Source organism: Drosophila simulans, chromosome 3L (genome assembly GCF_016746395.2).
Source record: "Drosophila simulans strain w501 chromosome 3L, Prin_Dsim_3.1, whole genome shotgun sequence".
NCBI lineage: Eukaryota > Metazoa > Arthropoda > Insecta > Diptera > Drosophilidae > Drosophila > Drosophila simulans.
The window spans coordinates 23,302,611-23,316,847 of record NC_052522.2 but is presented as its reverse complement, the minus strand read 5'-3'; the positions used below and the strand labels follow the sequence as shown (position 1 = coordinate 23,316,847).

Genomic DNA, 14,237 nt, shown 5'->3' with positions numbered 1-14,237 from the left:
GCTAAAACTATCCAGAAGAAGGACTTGTGTCGGATAGCTCTTTAGATCCATCGTCACGCTGATAATGAGCTAATGATGATCACGGAGAACACCCTTCACAGTAAAATGTAGTATACCCAGGCTCAAGGCGACCAGCTGAAAGAAATAATCGATATTCTATTGGAAAAGACAACACAACAAGAACAATAAGGAACTTGTTGGAGAAGAGTTTTACGTGCCGAAATTGATAGAGAAGATTTATAAATGTATAAACTGCTGTATACCATTTATTGTAAGCAACCGTAAGCAAGGAAAACATGAAGGCGAACTTCATCAACTAAGTAATAATGAGCAACAGCCGCTATAAACGTACCATATAGATTTTTTTACCTTTAAAGCTAACGCACAAGCAGTATACGCACATATTAGCAGTAATCGACAGTTTCACCAAATACTGCTGGCTCTATCCGGCCAAATAAACATCAGCAAAAGATGCAGTGGCAAGACTTCAAGAGCAAAGCAATCCGAGTAACATAATACAGGGTGCGGCAGCACCTAATAATATATAATATATACATGCTATATTGTAGTGACGAAGGAATCAAACATCACCTCATTACGACGGGCTCCGCGAACTAATGGCCAGGTTGAGAGGATGAACTTCAGTCCTTCAAAACGTTCAATTGACGCCCTACGACAATGGTATAAGTTCGTCAGTAACGTACAGCAAGGCATCAACTCAACGTTCGCTAGAAGCACTAAGACGACACCATTCGAGCTATTAACGGTCACGAAGATGCGCCTTAAATCCGATGAAATGATTGAGGATATGCTAGAGGATAAAATAATTCAAGATTTCAACGACGAGCGCGAACAACTTAGAATCCAAGCAAAGAAGCATGTTCTCGAGATTTGAAACGATAACAAAAAGTGATACAATCTACTACGAAGACCAGCCTCAAACCAAGTCGGCGACATAGTTGCTATTAAAAGAACTCAGCTTGGTTCAGGCTTTAAAATTAAACCGAAGTATTGTGGGCCATACCACATTGAAAAGGCTAAATCAAAAGATTTAAGTTATGACGTTTCAAAAGATTCCGTATTTAGTGAGGCAGACGAGCACTTCCGCTGAATTTTGGATGCCTCATAAAAACGACGCATTCGACGCGAATGCTGTGTGGGATGTCCAATTTGTGGGAATGATCTGACAACGCAGAATGACTGGATAACCCATCTAATCTAACGACGACGAAGAGATGTTAACGACGTGGCAAGCCTGGAGAAGTCGAGGCAGAATGCTTTCGGGAGTGGAAGTAGGCGTACGAGGAAGAAGTTCATGCGACGAGAAAGTATAGACGTGCCGTCAAACGACGCTCGCGGCAAAAACTCTTAGACAATAGCTAATTAAACATATAACATAAATAAATATAATAATAATAACTCAGTGGTTGTGTGAAAAAAAAATCAAAAAAAAAAATGAAAGCATTCTTAAGAAGAGGGGGCGTGGCAGTTTTGGGCGGGTTGTTGTCGTAAGAGTGGCGACATTTGAAAAAAATTGCACTGCGTCGATGTCTCTGGAAGCTGCATACTTAGTCTCGACATTCTAGCTTTTACAGTTCTTGAGATCGAGGATTTCTAGGACAGGTCTAGATTGACTCGGCTAATAAATCAAGGATATATATACACTACCTATTGCATACTTTTCAGCGTATCTAGTATAGCCTTTTACTCTACAAGTAAAGTTCCTTAATAAGATTATACAAATATTAAATATCACAAAGTTAAAATATCTAAGAGTACTACTTCTACTACAGTACACCGAGTGCGGATGTCAGTTTTTTTTTTTTTAGCGTTCTGTGTGGATTTTTTCTTATTCTTTTCTGCCCTTTTTCTTAAGCGCGTACGTACTCCAGTGTCATACTCCTCAGTAAATCTAAACGAAGTCGTTACAATGGCCCCTGGCCTCCCATGTTTGAGGACAACCGCTTTTCAAGCCTTAGCGTCAGCCCCAAAACCAAGAAAAAACGTCCATACGTCAAGTTCCCGCTGCAGTGTTCTGAACTCCCCGAAACCTCCCAACAACACCCGAAATTCTTAATTATTTCCTTCAAAAACTCAGTAAAATCTATCACTGATTTTTCATGCTTCGCACTGCACCGTGTTCTGAAGATCGTTACTAATATGATAATCTATATTTCGACTCTTCGCGAACGCCAGTTATTATTGTTGGTTTAAATCATGAAAGTCGGTGAGAAATTTCTAAAGATCACGAATTTGCCTGGCATATGGGACGGATATCAAACGTTTAGCAGGCGTGCCCACCACGCCTATAAAATTTCTTAACTCGGACTCAGGCCTCCTGTTGCCACGGTATTGTCAGAGAGGTTCGCCATGCATGGTCAAACTATTCCAAGGACTGCAATTTGCCAGCCGAGTATATACAGCAAAAACTCCTTTAGAAGGCTAGGGTAGAGAAGGTAGAAGGTAGAAGGTAGAGAAGAGAAGGTAGAAGGCTCCAGGCTAGAAACTATCAACCGGTTTCTCTATCTGCTTCAGCAAAACTGTGGAACCAGAACTTCACAAAAACAACTTAAATCTGCATTGGCTAAGGCTTAAGAAAAAAGCTCAGGAGGGAATAGAATATCCTACCCAATGTTTAGACAAATGCCAAGGTCCTTCAAACAAAAACTTCTAATCATTTATAAGAAATGCTCAACTCTGTCTCCTCCATTGTTATTCCCATAACCAAGCCAAATTAAGAGCTTGATGAAATAAATAGTCTCCGTCCGATTTAAAACCTAAAAAAAGCAAGAAAGATTGGTATAGTCGAGTTCCCTAGTCTGAATGCAAGCGCGAAATTTCATAATTTTTTTGGGATATCGATAGATACTGGGGAATAAAATGATGCAAAATTTAAGAATTGATCAAAAGTGTGGACGTGGCGGTTTTTGGCGTTTTAAGGGCGTTCAAGTGTGCATGGCAAAAAGTTTTTTTGGCAAATCGATATAAAATTACAAGACTAATAAAAATGTTAAAAAACATCAACAAATTTTTCACAAGTGGGATCGTGGCCATTTTGTGCGGCTTGTGGGCTGAATTCCCACCTTCTAGCTTTTATAGTTCCTGAGATTGCGACGTTCATACGGACAGACTTACACGGCTAGATCGACTCGGCTATTGATCCTGATCAAGAATGTATATACTTTTTAGTAGTATAGTCGGAAACGCTTCTTTCTGCCGGTTACATACTTTTCACCGAATCTAGTATACCCTTTTACTTTACGACGAACGGGAATAAAAAAGTCTTAACTGTTAGAGGAAAATTTGCAAACATTTTGGAAGACTTGGATTCGTGGGGAGCCTTTTCAGTTGCTTCCATTTCTTCAGATAAATGTTGCCGTAAGCAACAATGTACATACATTTACTCACATTTTGTATAATTGCTATATAAGATTAATTGCATTAAAAGCGTAGACCACTTAAAAATTCTGGTTATAAAGGTAAAATGTAAATACCATTGCAATAATCTTAAGAAACACCTGGAATCTCGCCAATATGCACACCAATGTTGTTCGGTTTGTAGGCGTTAGAGTGGTCGTGGCAAAAAGTTTTTTGGCAGATCGATAGAAATTAATAAGACTAATAAAAATTGGAGAAAATATCACAATATATTCCAAAGGTGCGAGCGTGGCAGCTTTGGCCCAACCAACTTGCGCTGCGTCTTTGTGCCTAGAATCTGCACGCTAAATCTTAACCTAGCTTTTATAGTTCCTGAGATCTCGACGTTCATACGGACAGACGGACAGGGGGACAGTCGGATAGTCGGTTTTATTATTTGCCTTCTCAGACGATAAAGGCATCTTTTTGATGTGTCCACCCGATTGACAAGAACTTACCATATATGTACATAGAAAACAATAATGAACTAGGTTTATACCTGATAAACAAATAGCTTTTAAGCTTGTCAAATGTTTATTAAAAACATTGATCTGCATTTCAATATCTAGAGAGTTTCGCTAAATTCTTCTAGCACAGATCCTGAAAATCATTATTATATACTTCTGATATACTTCTCTACTTCTCTATTTTACAAACTGTAATACGCACCTTTTTCCATACGAGTGGAACAAAAAATATCCAGTAAATACGTATGAGAGTCACAGCTAAAGTCCACAGATAAATAACAAAATCATTACTGATCAATTTCCAATTATTCTTTAGCAATAACATCCAAAATAAACTGTAGCTCGCCATATTATTAATAAGTATAAGAATCTACAATAAAAGTAACTTTTCAGCAGAAGTACAAGCAGAAGAAGAAGAACAATATTCGGAGTCCAGCCGATACATATATACATATGTATGTACCCAATAAAAAAGTTGTTGAATTCCTCATTGTCTGAGAATTCATGTACAACGTACATTTCATTGACTGAGAACTGTGTTAAAATTGTTGTAGAAATTACAATTTCAGTAAAAAAAAAATTAAAATTCATCGATTTCGTTAGGGTGGACCTTAGCTGAGCAATAAAGCTATTTAATATTTTACCGGCATAAGCGAAGGGAGTGTTTTAATTGGTCATTAGGGTTACTTCATAAAGATGTACTATGTTAATCTTTATCTACAGTGTATTATCTAGCCAGGTGTGTATTATTTGTGTTTATATTAAACTAAAAACAAGGAGAAAAATATGTATTTGACGATAAAATATAAAATATGTATATTACTTGCATATATTCATATTTCTTCATAATCCATAATATAGCACTTTTTGTAGAGATAATAGACAGTTTTGACGATATTGGGTTGCAAAAAGTCTTTCGATTGACATTTACAAGTCTAATAAAAAAAATAAAATATATTATAATTTTTTTGCGCTGCGCTTATGTCTCTGAAATCTGCATGCTTAATTTCAGCTTTCCTGATTTATAGTTTTCGAAATCTCGGCGATAAGGCTAGAGCGACATATTATACTTATGATATACGATTTATCTTATGTTAATCTTAGTAGTTTCGATTGTTCCTATGGTGGAGTGTAACCTATAAGTGATCTGAATTACTTATTTTTTATATGTAAATACATGTATAATATATTCTGACAATCGCACTAGCTTAGGAACTGGTGGTAATTTAGGAACTTGTAACGAACAACGTTAGTGTATCTTGGTGCATCGCACGCTTTAACTTCTCGGCTGCGCTCGTCGCTAGGTGTGGGTTATAGTTGCGTCTAGATTGTCTTAAACATTATTACCCTATTTAAATTTAGCGTGCTGCGACAAACAAACATCACGGATACACAAGGACATGAATGGCGACTTAGTGAAAAACGGACAAAAAACGAATCAAACACAAAACTCCCATATTGGAGACACACTCAAAGAAATGTGACCACGGTCGTTCCTTCCCTGCTTTCCAACGACCCCTTTATCCATTTCACCGGCTGCTCATCTGCTTCGGTCGAAACGAAAGCAGGGAGAAAAACATATACTGATTAGCTGCGGATCTCTCTTTCCTCTAGTTTGCGCGAAACATTCGGTTCGGTCGGTTCTAAATTTCCTATGCAAGGCGGTTCGTTGCCTTTCTGCACCAAATGTTTAGATGTTTTTTTTTGTTTGAGCAGTTTTTTTACTCACTTTGAAGCTGCGGCATCCATCGATGTAAACGCTTCCAACGTGCTGCGGCTGTTAAAAGAAAGATTTAAACGCCCAAAAGTGACCTGCCGCGTGTGTTTCAATAACAAGATTGGATGCCGGAACGGTTTCCTACGCCAAATTCTCTTTAATGGTGCTTAAAAGGACCGATTTCTTTCGAGTGGCCTTGTTCATAAAGCTCTGTCCACCTTTCGCACTCCACGTCCCTCTGCTATCAAGAAAATCTGATCAGCCTAACCGAGCCTAAAACACCAACCAACAACTTTTACCCTCTGCTAGCCACTCTGCCGCCAGTGACGAAGAAGAGTGTTCGCTATTTTGGGTGGAAGCCAGCGTATGAAATCTCAATCATGGCGCAATAATAAAAGCCACTATTATTATTAAGTTGGTTTGTAGGTGTACTGCGACCCATTCTGATCTATTATACTACCCCTTCACTACTCAAAGATCACCCTGAAGTCCAATGCACTGTATAAATGCCATAATTTTATTGGGGTTCAGGGCTGAAATTGTTTCCCGTGTGACTACATACATGCCCAGGACTCTGTTCCTCTTGATGGCAAGCGCCATGCAATCACATATAATATGTGCAGAGTTCTCCTTCCCATGCAGCAGAAGCGACATAGTTCACTGTCTGCAATACCAATTTTGTGCAAATGGCTGTGAAGCCGACAATGCCCCGTAAGAAGGCCACTCAAAATGGGCACTGTGTTTTTCCCGTGTGTCATTAAGGTCTTGAACTTTTTATGGCTATATTCACAGAGGAGAATCTTAGACTGCCTATGTCCTGGTAGGTGTTCCCAGAAGGACAGACTTTTTTCTTCCTCTAGTGACTTCAGTAACACCAACAACACCACAGAAGGGTTCGGGCCCTATTAGTGGGTTCTCTGCCCCTTTGTGGTTGTGTCCCGGGACCCACCTTATTGTGAGTTTGTTGACAGCTCCTAGTTTGTCTAGGGCGGTCCTCACTTCATTTACTAGCTTAGATGTCATCTTAGCTATGCTGAGCGCCTTTATGGCTGCTTGACTATCAGACAGTATAGCAATGTTTTGCCACGATAGTTCCTTTGCAGATTAAACTCCGCACAGCGTCAAATAGCACAAACTTCAGCTTGAAAAATGCTGGTGTATCTGCACATTAATTCGTGGTATTTTAACCTGGGGCCTACAACCCCCAGCCCACTTCCCTCGTCGGTGAGGGATCCGTCTGTATACCACTTTATTGCTTGTTGTTTCATAGGGTTTACTTTCCCCAGGTTTGTCCAACTGTTTTTATTACTGAGATGAGTGCTGAAGTTGAAGAAGCTGGCATCTCATCCCTTGGTTGCATCAGCAAAGGGATATTCCTTTTTACGCTTTCAGCATCCTTTCTGGTGAGGTTGCAGTCATTTCCTGCTCCCTCAATTCTTATTAGGGTGGCTTTCCGTTTCATTTCATTTCATTGAAGCGGCGTTACCTCCATTAGTACTTATAGGGCTGCAGTGGGACAGCTACGCATTGCTCCTGTCATACATATGCAGGCCATTCTTTGCAGCTTATGAAGTTTCACCTTAGTGGTGCTAAGGCGTGCTCTATCACCCCAGGTTATTACCCCATATGTTAGTATGGGTCTGACTACCATGAGGTACAGCCATCTTATTATGCGTGGTGAGGTTCCCCACGACTTTCCAGCAATTTTCCTACACGTGAAAAGTGCTGTGGTGCACTTATCAATTGTGTTATCGACATGAGTTTTGAAGCTAAGTTTGGAGTCGAGGGTTATTCCAAGATACTTAACTTCTTTGCTGCCTTCATTCTCTCCTATTTGTGAAAGGAACAATAACAGTTTTGCTAGGATTTAGGCTCTGGCCTACTTCCTTGCACCATTCGCTGGTCATATTGAGGCCCAGTTGAATGATATCGAAGAGTGTTTCCTCATATTTACCTTTGGCTATAATGACAATATCGTCAGCATAGCCTTGGCAAAGTATACCTCTGCGGGTCAGTCTGTCCAGCAACTCATCTACCAGCAAGCTCCACAAGAGAGGCGAGAGGATACCCCCTTTAGGGCAACCCCTTGTGGTAGACACTGTGAACGACTGTCCTATTATAGTGGCCATGGCACTCATTGATGCCATTAGTGACTTGATCCATCTGCTGGTTGTTGCATCTAGTCCTCTTCTTGCCAGGGATGCGTTGACCGCCTCATGAGAGGTATTGTCGAATGCACCCTGTATGTCTAAGAAGGCACATAACGCCACTTCCTTATGAGTAAGTGAATCCTTTATAAGGCTTTTCAGGTGATATAGGGCAGTATCAGTTGATCTGCCCGCCCTGTAGGCATGCTGCGTCCGTTGGAGCGGATGCTCTACAAGCAGAGTGCTTGTAATGCTGACATACACTAGCTTTTCCAACGTTTTTAGCAAAAACGATGTCAAGCTGATGGGTCTGAACGACTTCGGATCAGTGATGTCTTTCTTTCCAGCTTTCGGAATGAAGACCACTTTTGCTATACTCCAGGCAGTAGGTATGTGTCCTAAAGCTAGGCTGCTGCAGTATTTTTCTGATCGGTGTTGCGAGCTGACTTAGCGCTCGTTGAAGCAGGATTGGCTGAAAGCCATCTGGACCTGGAGATTTGTAGGGCTGGAATGTACCAATTGCCTATCTTAATCTTACCGTTATTACTATTGATTTTGCTTTGGCCCAATCGGTAGCACGCAGTCGACTTTGTGCCGTTACTGGGATATTCCCATCCGTTTAAAGCGTGCTTCCCGGAAAGTGATTTGCCAGTAGTAGCTCAAAATTCTTCTTACTTCCTATAGTATAGGGTCATCCTCATTTCGCAGTGCCAGATTTGATTCTGGCACAACTTTGGAAATTGTTCTGTGAAGTCTAGCGCCTTCACATGTGTATACTATTGCCTCACAGAAGGTTCTATAATTCCTTCGTTTGGCTTTCCTGATCTCATAGTTATACATGGTCAGTCGGTATCCCAGTTCCCTTCTCTTTTTGCTTTGTTAAAGAGACGCCTGGTCGCTTTCCGTAACTTCTCAAATTGGTCGTTCCAACATGGAGCATCCTTTTCCCTTTTGGCTCGGCCAAGGGAGCAGTTTTCTCTAAACGCGTTAGTAAGACACGAGTTAATATCTTCTACGGCGGCCTCCAGTTCTAGAGTGGTACTGAGTTTCCCGGTTACCCCAGAAGCTGGATTCCGCAGTAAGGAGGCATTGAACACTTCCCAGTTCGTATTCCTGGGATTGCGCCTACGCTCGCTGCATTCTAGATTTAGCCCTATGTTAAAACGAATAATTCTGTGATCTGACACTGACTCCTCAGGAGATACGTGCCAGTCGCATATATGCGAAGCTACTGATCTGCTGGAAAGTGTAATGTCCAGTACCTCAGATCTTACCCTGGTAACAAATGTCGGAACATTGCCGACATTTAGGATTTCTTGATTGTTATTCAAGATAAATTCTAAGAGTGACCCACCTCCTTGATTTACGTCGCTGCTGCCCCATATCACGTGCTGTGCATTTGCATCACATCCAATGATGATGGGTAAGTGCATCTTCTTACAGTGTTTAACCAGTGCAGTATTTCGGGCGGTGGGCACGCCTAGTCACCGACAAAGTGTGCGATGCCACCACAGTCTTCTTGGCTGCTCCCACATCTTTTACCACGATCGGTACACAGTCCCGGGTGAGAAATTCTGTAAGTATATACTAATTAATAATAATAATAATAATATTAATAATATTAATAATTAATTAATAATAATATAATTTAATATTAATAATATTAATAATAATTAATAATTACATGCCAGGATCTAGGGCTAGAGGCCCGTTGATCCCAAATTACCTTGGGATTACCTTGTTCTTCACGTACAGTCCTTTTATTCCCTGGTTATACCAGGGTTCCTGAACCAGGGTTAGCCCAAGATGTTGTTTGGTGAACATCCTTGCCAGCACAACCGAGGCCGCCTTGCCGCGATGGATGTTCACCTGAGCTATTCCTGTACTCCCGACCATTAGATGATCGGCTCCATCATCGGCGTTACTGGTCTGGAGATGCTCAGATCATCATCCGCCGCTACAGCTTCTTCCTCACTCAACAGGTCTAGTTCCATGCCTAGCTTCTGAGAGGATCTGTTCCCCCATCTCGATGACGGTCGCATCGAGATCCTCATCCTCCACCAGATCCTCGTTGGATTCGGAGAGCTTATTGGGCTTCTCCTTCTCCGCGGAGACTGGTGGATTTCGAGGAGTCTCGACCTGTCTTGTGCCGGATTTGATCACTTTGGCCTTCATTAAACCACAAACTGAGATGTCTCTAAACCTGAAGCTCAGCTTATGGTCACTAAAAATAATCTTGGCGCATGAGTTGTCATCAATGCCAAGGCTGAGGAGCGAGCCACCACCCTCATTCTTCCTTGATATGAGACGCCAGTTCTCAGTGTCAAGGTCATTCTGTTTCTTTATCAATTCCATGATCCACTTTGTTGTTTTTCCCCCGGTCCTGGGGCAGAAGATGGTTATGTTGTGTGACGATGGCAAGTCGTTGCCCATCTTTACCTCCAGGGAGACACCGCTCCACTTACTGAGGCTGGGGACTGCTAATTGCAGCCACTCAGCAGTGGTTGCTTTGCGGCAGTCCACTATCAGGTGACCCACCCTGAAGTGGATTCCTCCAAACTTGATTGGAGAATCCCAACCGGACAGGACTATTTCCTCCAGTAGTGCGTCCTCGAGCTGTGAGAGGTTCTCACTGCTAAGGACGACTTTGGGGTACCCCTCTGGTACGACCGCAACTTTAATGGCCCCAGTTACGGCCGCATATGATGGCTTGCGTACCTCAGTGGCTTTTGCAGCCCTTAAGGTACTTGGGCCGTCGAAGGGAGCCTGCTCTTCTCCACCTTCTGCCTCTTAGGCGTTTCCGTCGGAGGCGACAGGGTGGAGTTTGCCCGCTTCGAAGCAGAGTTGGGCCTTTGCTCTAGCGGCTGCGGTGTCTTAACCAGAGACAAAGCTTAAGCAGGTGGCTTGCCTTGCTGAAGGTAAAGAAGATACTACTTCGCTCTGGCCCCGCTCAGCCCCTTACGGTTAGGGTCATCCCGGGCCCCATCCCGACCAAGTTGCGGTAATGGGTTTTTAGACCGTTCCGCTTGGCCGGCTTGGACCATAGTCGAGTGACTCGGTGTGGCTGCCCGATTCTTGGCACACTCCGATTAGGAAAATTTTTTGGTGTTACCACTGAAGTAGGCCGCCCCGTCAAGGAGACGGTCCTCAAACTGTCTTGCGACATATCCCGCAGTCAAGGTCTGCGGTATTTTAAAATGTGGGTCTATTTTTTTTATGGTTCCCACGAGTTGCAGAGAAATAAGCGGTCCACCCGGGCAGAGATCTGGAGTACCCGGGTAAGGCTAGCCAGACCAGGCGGATGCCACTTGCCCGGACTCTCCGTAAGCGATTGGTCTAGTTGCTTCCCGGGTCCCCAGCCTGGCAGACTCTCGGCACGGGTCGAATGACACCTTAGTCCGGTCCGGAGATGTGGAAATTTTTAGAGTTTCCAGCTCCAGCCCAACTACGATTAGCCAGCACGGCGCGTACCACCAGGTGGTTGATCCCCTTGCGATACCTACTGGCATGGCGGCTTGAAAGCCACTAACTTGACACTACATTTCTTAATATCTTTGGGGAACGCAAGAGAACCAGTACTGGTACCGCGAGAAGCCAGCTATTGCCGTATGTCCTTGTCGTGGTAGGGCTTGTCCCTACTGCGGAATGCACCGATGACCTCAGCGCACAACATATATGAAGATCTAACCTTTTGGTCTCCTTTTATATACTAGCGGATTGCAGCAACTATTCCCTTGAAGTGCATGAACTGCAGTAAATGAGTGTGTCACCGTGTGTTTATCCAAAAGATTTTGAACAACCCCTGACGGGAACTACAAGCTATTATCCGATATTATGATACGCCAAACACATGGAACAACTCTGTCTCTGAATACTTCACGAAAACATCAGCGTTTTTTTTTTACCGGTTGACTTGGTTATATGGTCAAAATCTATAAATATGCCAATGTTACCATTGCCTGATCCACGATAAGTCGCAAGAAAATCTATATATAAATTCTAGAAAATTCGTTCTGATTCTGTTTGGCGGAAGTCTGTGGTAGTCATGCAAGTTCCACGAGAGGTACTTCTTGATATGCGGTTCAAGTCCTGGCCAAAAATAATATTGACGAATCCGCTCGATAGTTTCATTAATTCCTCTAAGAGCAGAAAGAGAGTCATCATGTCCCTTTCTGTGAATCTCCGCAACGAACTCTTTGGTTCCTCAGACAGCTAAACTAAGACCTCTCCAAACCAGCCTTGCTGGCATCGCAGTGTATACAAAATGTCTGCGATTTTGAGAACTGGAGCTTCACAAAATTTTTGTTTTAAATCATCAAAATCTTTTAGAGCTTCTGTTGAACAAAAACTTCCCTCCCGTGCTTAGCAAATCTGTGAGCGGAGCTGTCACTGCCGTGAAATTGCCAATGAACTTCCGATACCAGCCACATAGAACTAAAAAACTCCTTACAGCCTTAAGGGATTTAGGCACGTTAAACTCAGTTATTGCATCGATTTTCTCCGGATCCATACGAATTCCTCCATCTCCCACTATATGCCCTAGATATATTACTCTTTTGGAACAAAACTTGCTTTTCCCAATTTAGATCGATAGTCCAACTGGCTTAATGTGCAATGCCACTTCGTATAGTACCTCCAAATGCTTATTTAACGTGTCTGACACGATAAGCAAGTCATCTAAATAGACAAACACTTTATTCCGCAACTGGGGCGGGATAACTTTGTCGATTAGTCTAGACATTACATAACCCGAAAGGCATGACTTTAAAATGGTACAGCGGGCTTCCTGGTCCTATAAAAGCTGTTTTGTCCCTCGAATCTACATAAAAGGGAACCTGCCAATATGCATTCTTTAAATCTAGACTGGTTATGAATTCCGCTTTCTCCAAAATGCCGCTGATTTGGGAAAGTGGATAAGCATCCTTTTGTGTGAATGCGTTCATTTTTCGGCTATCCAAATATAAACGAGGGTGTAAACTAAGGGTGATGACCACGAACTATCAGATTCTTCTATTACTCCTAACTTAATCATTCTTCATTGCAGGTAAAGCGTCTGTTTAACTTTGGCTTGTCCTGCATCTATTAAATGGGATATTATGTTTTTTGCCAAATACCTGATTTGTGTCAACTCCGAACAACTCATGTTCAATTGCTACCATATTAGGATCCTGCTTTAATGTGGCCACAATGTATATTTCTATATCTTCCGTCCTTTGGTCGTAGAGAACTGTTGGACAAACTTTTCTCACATTTTCTTGTCAGTTACCATTGGCAGTGCTTACTTTTGGTGCAATTTTTTTAAATGGAATGTTTTCTTTTAAGAAGTGCTAAGCCAACCTGCTACCTATTCAATTAACAGCCGCCCCTGAGTCCAACGTGATTACAAGTGGGGCATCTTGTCCCTGGGTCTTGGCATCTGGGCAGGTGAATAGTTACGTTGGAGGCGCGTGTAATTATTCACGTTCATGCGACTTTTAAGATCTTTGTAGACATTTCCCGGTAATTAGATGTGTGGTTTTCACCATAATTACCAAATTTTATTTGAATTTTATTAACCGGGCAAGGCGACGCAAACGGAAGGAAGGGTACAATATGTCTTGCTGCGGCCATATTCTTGGCAGTTGGACCATTACGCCTTTGTGGTTCTTCTACAGTAATTTTAAGGTGTAATAAGAATTGTAGATTGCTCGACCTTGAAGAGCGGTTGGGGCTTTTTATAACTGATTTAACGTTAAAGCCCTTTTCGTGAAGTGAATTTGCAACTTCATTGGGTGTGACATCAGGCTCAATGCCTTTTAGTACCACTTGCAGCCCTTTACTGCTTTTGAGTTGGTACGTGTAATATTTTTTGCCGTTTTCGTTTAAAAGCTTCGAAGAAGCATGAAACTTCGGTTTTCTTCGGGTTTAACTTGATGCTTAGTTTCTTGAATTCTTCCTCTTCTTAGAGGTATAGAAGAAATGGTTCGTGTCTAACAATACGCAGCTGAAAAAGTGGAAGAAGTGAAATTAGTTTTCGCGGTAAAAACTTATGGACAAGTCCAGAATACTGGCACATATATAGTAAATAGTGACCCCCCAAGTCCCTATCAGTGAAATAATAGTGAAACTTAATCATTTTCATTCAAAAAAAGAATGAATTTGCTCGAAGTGCGACTCCGCTGCCCAGCTGCCACGCGATCGCACAAACAGATGTTTTTGCGCTCAAAGCTTATCTATCCCAGGGTTCAAGTCTTGGCTAGGACCCTGGTGATTTGTTGCATACCTACAGGTGTGCCTTAAAATTGTCAAATTCGTGTCGGTAAAAATCACAACAGATTTTCGCCCACCGCAAAAATTACTAGGCTTCACGTTGATTAAGCAAATTGCTAGCGTGGGCCCGAGAAAGATTCGCGAGCATTTGCTGAAAAATTTGTCGAAAAAAGACTCAGCCTTGTCTACAAATAGTAATACAAGAGCCGCCAAAGTTCCCTCATATATTATAAATTATTC

The 14,237-nt window shown here is 42.1% G+C and overlaps 2 protein-coding genes across 9 annotated transcripts in view; both read right to left on the bottom strand.

The window, feature by feature from the left end:
* The window catches only part of LOC6739812 (cholesterol 7-desaturase nvd), a 30,975-nt gene extending 26,153 nt beyond the window's left edge, over positions 1 to 4,822 (bottom strand). For 2 of the 8 annotated variants that reach the window (XM_039294345.2, XM_039294348.2), the window contains exon 1: positions 4,087 to 4,329. In XM_039294345.2, the coding sequence (XP_039150279.1) occupies positions 4,087 to 4,233 (147 nt within the window). In that variant the 5' untranslated portion in view covers positions 4,234 to 4,329. The other 6 variants (XM_044923098.1, XM_039294347.2, XM_039294346.2 and 3 more) reach the window with 6 other exon arrangements.
* A 4,103-nt stretch (positions 4,823 to 8,925) lies between these two features.
* On the bottom strand, positions 8,926 to 13,977 carry LOC123327216. Its single transcript, XM_044922957.1, has 2 exons — positions 9,486 to 13,977; positions 8,926 to 9,322 (listed from the first exon to the last, which is right to left on the bottom strand). Exon 1 carries the CDS (start codon positions 10,179 to 10,181, stop codon positions 9,720 to 9,722), a length of 462 nt encoding a protein of 153 aa, XP_044778892.1. The 5' UTR covers positions 10,182 to 13,977; the 3' UTR covers positions 8,926 to 9,322; positions 9,486 to 9,719.
* Positions 13,978 to 14,237: the final 260 nt, after the last annotated feature.